The sequence below is a fragment of the Lolium perenne genome, chromosome 3 (genome assembly GCF_019359855.2).
Source record: "Lolium perenne isolate Kyuss_39 chromosome 3, Kyuss_2.0, whole genome shotgun sequence".
NCBI lineage: Eukaryota > Viridiplantae > Streptophyta > Magnoliopsida > Poales > Poaceae > Lolium > Lolium perenne.
The window spans coordinates 256,168,374-256,175,219 of record NC_067246.2 but is presented as its reverse complement, the minus strand read 5'-3'; the positions used below and the strand labels follow the sequence as shown (position 1 = coordinate 256,175,219).

Below are 6,846 nucleotides of genomic sequence, written 5' to 3'. Positions count from 1 at the left end.
CCAAGCAAAGGAAAGCCGATGATGAAACATCGGCTGGTACAAACATGGTGCTTGTCCTTCCGACGGAGCTTAGTGCTCCACGATTACACGATGCACTCAAGGTGGACGACGGCAAGCGCATCAAGTCAGAGGTTGGGCTGGTTTTATCCACCAGCCTGACCGAGTAGCTGAAGCAAAGCGATGAGCAAACGTGGCGAGGCTGATCCTTGTGATCGGCCCCAAAAAATTATGAAGGAGCATTACAAAACCTTCAGTCAGCGCTTCAATCGATATGGAGGCCGATTCCAGCAATCGGCCAAAATTATCTTCACCACATGTTCTGCTTGTGTTCAGCATCAAGCTACTGGGCAGCGGCCACGTCGGCGGATGAAAGTCAGCACGAATCCTCGGAGCCGACGTGCAAGTGCAGTGCCCTGGCTAACCACAAAAGCCGATATCTGCAGTCATCTGGCAGATTCGGCTCGGGGGGCATATAGTCAGATGAACATGTGCAGATAAACATGTGTAAACATGTGTGCAGTGAAACACTGGGAGCCGATTGGGAAAAATCGGCCCAGTAAATTTTTTTTACAGCCGATGCGCAGCCATCGACTCTAGTACAGTTACACAAGACCAAGACCTACTGGCTATGTGCTCAAAGTTCACATCAACATCGACGTTCAGTGGAATAAAGCTGATCAACGATCTGTGCATCCTCGCCGGCATTCTCGCCTTGATTAAGGCTCGGGGGGCAGCTAACCTGGTAGATGTTCTGGTTTGGGAGCCGATTGGAGTCGCATCGACTGACCCTGCATCGTGATCTTCTCTGAAAGCAGTTCAGGTGTTGCAAAGGAAAACTGCTAAAGCTACGGAGAGGAACCGGAAAAGGAGGCCGTCGGCTTTACAGGTTTTGGACCGTCCTGTCGCTGCAAGAAAAGGAAAGGGACTGGATTCTCAAAATAGCCGATGAGTAGTCATCGGCTAAGGGATTGCGAAAAATTATGGTCAGATATCAAATCGCAGCCTGAATTTGAGAAGTGCTTGACTGACGGGCTAATCGACATGTGAGTCCGGCTTCATGGGCGTCCAAAAGAAAAGGAATCCGATACGTTGCTATCGGTCTTGGCATGACAGGCGGAAGGAATGAAATTGGATTAATTGAAAGAACAATTTTTATTAATTCAAAGGAGCGGCTTTACAAGAAAGAGCCGATGGCTCTCAAAGGAAGGATCTAGCGCCTAGTGCACTGCTACTACTAGTCCTACTCTACTAGTCGTCGCTGTCCTCATCATCGCCATCGTCGATGTCGTCGGCGCTGCTCCCAGGAAGCTCCTCGTCGCTGCTACCCCAGCCTTTGGCCGGAGCTTCGTCTTCCTCGTCATCATCATCATCCTCGCTGTCCGCCCAGGAGCGGAAGCGCTTGGTCGGCGGATACCCGATGGAGGAGGAGGATTCATCCTCCTCCTTTTCCTCCTCGTCATCATCATCGTCCTCACTGTCCGCCCAAGCGCTGAATCGCTTGGCCGGCAGAAGCTTAGCGGGGGAAGGAGGGCCGCCCTCCTCTTTTCCTTCCTCTTCCTCTACTTCTTCCCCCTTCCCGTCGGGGGAGGTGGGTTTCGCCCAAGGATGGAGGTCGTCTTCACTTTCGCTTATCAGCTCCCCATCGATGAGGAACTTGAGGTCCTCTTCCCCATCGGTCAGAGGCAGGTCGTCCACTGGCGCGTGGTTGGAGTTCCACTCCGGCTCGCTCGAAGAGAAGGACTGGAGGGAGAGGCCGGAGGAGACAGAGGAAGAGGAAGGCATTGCTACAGAGGAAGAGGGTTTTTTGGTGCCGATGGCTGGAACAGAGGAAGGGGATGAAGTGGGCTAATCAATCGGCACGGTTAAATAATGAGAAGCCTGGTGGAAATTTAATGCCATTGCAGTTTCCGAGGAAGTGATGCCAAAGCTATCGAATTTTGCAGAGAAGCTGAAAAGACAGGGCATCATGATGAAGAATACTGCGGCAGGTCTGCTCTGCCACGACATGACCCTTCGGAGGAAAAACAGAGTGGTTTTGAAATTATCATTGCCAAAACCAGGGGGGCATGTGTTATCACCAGATTTTGGCCAAATCAGGAGGTGGGCCGTAAGGGAGATGGGCTTGGAAGATTACACGTGGAAGATCTCTGAAGCGGCCTTGCACGAAGAGTTTGGGCTAGATTGCCCGTGTATCTTTAATTATGGTAGATTGTATCTTAGATTAAAAGTTAGAGTCTGTATCGTGCACGGTGGGGATTATTCCCACGTTAGAAAGTCCCCTGGACTATAAATATGTACCTAGGATTTATGGAATAAACAACAACCAACGTTCAACCAACCAAATCAATCTCGGCGCATCGCCAACTCCTTCATCTCGAGGGTTTCTACCGGTAAGCAACATGCTGCCTAGATCGCATCTTGCGATCTAGGCAGCACAAGCTCCACGTTGTTCATGCGTTGCTCGTACTGAAGCCTTGTTGATGGCGAGCAACGTAGTTATCATAGATGTGTTAGGGTTAGCATAGTTCTTCGCGTAACATGCTATCGTAGTGCAACCCTTGCATATCTAGCCGCCCTCACACCTATCTCAGGTGTGGGGGCGGCACCCCGCTTGATCTTTATTTAGTAGATCCGATCCGTTACGATCGCTCCTCGTTCATCGAGGATTAGTTTAATATCTGCAATAGTTAGGCCTTACAAAGGGTTGGAGGATCCAGCGGCACGTAGGGTGTCGTTTGCTAGTCCTAGACAGGATGTTCCGGGGATCAACCTCGTGTTGGTTTTTAGGCCCTATCTAGGATCGGCTTACGATCACCGTGCGTGGCCGCGAGGCCCAATCGTGAGTAGGATGATCCGATTATGCGGTGAAAACCCCAGATCGTCGTAGATCTCATTAGCTTTATCTTGATCAAGCAGGACCACCATATATTCGTGCACCTCGTACGAATCATGGGTGGATCGGCTCCTTGAGCCGATTCACAGGATAACCTGAGAGCCGATCGAGGCTCGTATTTAATGTTTACGTGTATGCCATGCAGGAAACTAAGCGAGGCATCTCCATCACCTTCCTGACCAGGTATAGGTCAGGTGGCACGCCCTTGCATCAGCATCGGACGTGTGTACCAGAAGGCTTTGCGGGCCGTCGCTCGGAGGGACCTCGGCCAGCCGCAGCCCTAGGTTGTTCCCGGCTCTACTGTGTTGCCCGTCGCTGCCCGCCGGTGGGTTTCGGACGTCAACAGGTGGAGCCGAGGGTTTCGTAATACACAAGTTTACAGAGTCCGGGAGGGTTTCTGACCCGTCCCGCAAGATTACAAGTATCGTTTCCTAATACAACTCTAGCTTTCCTTAATAGCATCTTGGGCTTCCGAATCTTCTTATTCTTCGGGTCGTGGGCCTTAAGTAAACCCCGGGTACCATCTTCGGCAGGCCCATAGGGTATGCCTATGTCACGCGCACCCCACCTACTTCTCTAGCCCGCCGTCACCCTATCACCCTACCAAGGTGTGTTGCGGAAAATAGGCGCACGCCGTTGGAAGGACCACTAAGCTCTGGACGCTTCTCGGAGCCGAAGTGTGGTCGCGGCTGACCTCTCGTACTTGGCGAAGAACTGGTAGAGAAGCCTAAGCTATCGTCCATGTCCATAGCTGAGGCTCGTCCTGGTGATGTCGGAGGATGACCTGACAACCGCCATAGTTGTTGGACTCTAAAAGTTGGGTAGGATGGGCGTGTTGATCGAATGCCATCAACGCCATCAATACTTCTCCATTTCCGCCATGGTAATGCCTCAACCAAGGGTGCTCGAGCTTGGGGGGAGGAACACAAAGCAGAGGGTCAAGCCGGGTTGGCGAGGAGGGCGTCGAACCCTGGGGAGGATCTGGGAGACGGTGATTAGGAGGAGGGGTTACTCTTTCTCCGGGAATCGCGTGGAGCTCGTGGATTTCTCTAGATGGTGAGGACATGGACCGCTTTGACCGTCGTAGGATGGAAAGTGGAGAGAAACAGGAGCATCGGGAACAAAAAGGATGCAACGGTAAAAAACGGTGTAGATAGGTACGAGAGTACCGGTCATTGTGGATTTTGCACGAAAGAAAAATAGCGTCGAATTTGATCTAAAATTACTGATTGTTCGTCTACCGTAGAAAAATAGTACGTGTCAATTTTTCTATGTATAAAAGGTGATCAATAGTGCTCCAATCCCTATGGTGATGGTAAATCCCTGTAAACTTGATATAGGTAATAATAATACTGAACTATTGAAGGTCACTAGTCTAAACTGCTTTCAGTATCTGCATCCTATTGTTCCTGTTTCGAACCTTAATAACAGGCGTGTATACCAAACACATCTCCCTCGCATTTTGACCTTCTCTTTGTCCAGCGGGTCAACACATCCAGTAATTTCATGATTCCGAACGAGACTTATGATTCTGAAACAGATTAAGACCATTGAGGCTATATCCCAGCAAGCCGCCATTAATTATCTTAAAATGACGATGAAAGTATGAAACAAAGGTTTGGCCGGAACTAATCACTAAATCACTGAATCAATCGAAACTGTAATAAAGCGATCGCTCCTGCTCAGGATCTACCACAGTGCTAGGCAGCTGGTACACCTGAAATCCGGTGGCCGTGTCCGGCAGCTGCAGATTCCTCTTGCAGAACGCATCGGCTCGCCATCTCGCGAGCTTGTGGAACAGGCGGTCCGGCCAGAACCGGATCCCATCATCGACGTGCATCTCCTCGAGCACCATGGCGTTCTCCACGAGGAACTTGGCCAGCTGTACCTGGAAGCAGTTGGCCTCCTTGGCCTTGAACTGCAGTGTTACCTTGCGCAGGCTCCTCTGCAGGCAGCTGAAGGCGCCGTTGTTGGTGAACGCGTCCGGGAGCTCCGAGACGCCGCCGATCTGCACGGCGTCGCGGTGCGCCGAGGACATGGAGCCGAGGCTCTCGAAGCGATCCATGGCCTCGCCGAAGGAGCCTCCGACGTGATTCTCGTACTTGCGTTCGTGATCGTAGTCCCACCTCATGTTCAGCCTTAGCCGGAGCTCGGACATCGCCGGGCAGGAGCGGAGCAGCGTCGCCATTGCCACCGCCGTGTTGCCGTTCATGTACTGGTATTTTGCGTCTAGTTCCAGGAGCTTGAGGTTGGGGAACGCGGTCAGCGGGACCTCGTCGGCCGCGATGAGGTCCTCGATGTAGCCGAGGCGCAGCTTCAGCGCCCGCGTGCTGGAGAAGTTTGCGAGGATGCGCGACGGCGGCTCGTACTTCAAGTCCCATCTGACCCGCTGACGGCTCGCGGTGACGTTGAGATCGACTCGCGCGAGCCCTGGCGTCGGCGATGTCAGGGCGAGCTTGATTCGGAACCCGTAGTAGCGGAAGAACCGGAGGCTCGGCATGTCGAGTTCGATGCGGCCGCCATTGCTGCTGGACGCCTCGAGCTCCTTCTCGTCTTCGACATAAGTTTGGGTCACCGCCAAGGAAGTGACCGTCGGGGAGCGGACGCGGAAGGGCAGCATGTAGAAGTCCTTCTTGGTGGAACCAGCCGGCTCCGGCGCCCTTTGGTGGACGTTCGCCAGCGCCAGGTTGGCGAGCGCCGGCGCGGCGTCGATGGTGGCCTGGAGACACCCCTCCAAGAAGTAGCAGTTCCGCAGCGTGAGATCCGTGAGATGCGGGAACGACATGGCTCCTCCTCCCGGGTGTGACGGCTGCTCTAGGTTGCAGCGAGTGAGCTCCAGCACCCGGAGCGTGGCGGCGCACGGCAGGGAGTGCAGCGGCGGGGCGTAGCGCCTGTGGTAGCTGTTCTCGCAGCTGACGATGAGCTCCTCCAGCCGTGCCACGGCTGGGTCGTCGAGGAGATCGTGGACCCTGCTGTCCTTCTCCGGTTCGGGGTCCTTGTTGTACCAGGAGGACCTGCTGAGGTGATAGGTGCCTTCCTCCAGGGCGAGCGTGAGCCTCTTGAGTCCCGAGCCGCCGCGTGGACGGCGGAAGGCGGCGAGGGCCGCGTGGGCGTCGCGGAAGAAGGTGTCAAAAGCCGGAGAGTAGTAGCCGATTTCGCGCTGTGCATGTTTGTATGGCTTGCTGTCGAGGATGATGGCGCCCGTCCGGCGCCACACTGAGCGCCAGCGGCGCGAGAGGATGGCGGTGGCAGCGGCCTCCCTCGCCGGCGCGAAGGAGAGGACGTGCTGGAGCACGTCGTTGGGCAGGGCGGAGATACGGTCTCCGGCGGCCATCGTGGACGCGAACGTCGCGATTGGACGGACGGATGTGCGCGAGAGCACTCCCGTATTTATGGATCTAGCTAGGGCGTGGCTGATCGAGTCGGTTTGCAACCGATTCTGCGCCGACTTACATGCCGTGCAGAATCCAGGATTGGAGGTGGAGTCGGTTTGTTGTGGTTACAGGAGACCGCGCTGAGGATCCTCCGGAGGCACAGAACGACCGAGCCTCCGGATCCGTAACCGTTGATGCATTTAATTAGGACCGTCCGATCTGGAGCTCCCCCTCCCTCTCTCCCGCTTATGCTTCATTGAAGCAACCTTCTGTTTGCTCGCAGCAAGCTCACCACCCTGGACAGATCTCGGCGGAAGACGGCGATCGCGGCGCGGCGCGGCGGCGCGCCAGGTAGCAATCGCCGGAGGACGCTGCAGCAATCGACGGCGGGAGGATGGCCCACCTACTCCGATCAATCCTCTTCCCCTCCGAAGGTGATCCAAATCACCTGGCCGCGCCACCATCGAAGGTGGCATCCTTCTCTGCTTCAAACCATGGTCGTCCCCGACGATGTGAGGGTGCTCAGGCAAGCGCCAGAGAGGGTGATCTGCTGCAAGGTTTTCGTCCTCGCTACAACAA

At 54.7% G+C, this 6,846-nt stretch overlaps 1 protein-coding gene across 1 annotated transcript; it reads right to left on the bottom strand.

Annotated features, from left to right (window-relative positions):
* Positions 1 to 4,541: 4,541 nt before the first annotated feature.
* On the bottom strand, positions 4,542 to 6,227 carry LOC139838146 (F-box/FBD/LRR-repeat protein At5g22700-like). The gene has a single exon (XM_071827508.1). The coding sequence runs from the start codon at positions 6,225 to 6,227 to the stop codon at positions 4,542 to 4,544; it is 1,686 nt and encodes a 561-aa protein (XP_071683609.1).
* Positions 6,228 to 6,846: the final 619 nt, after the last annotated feature.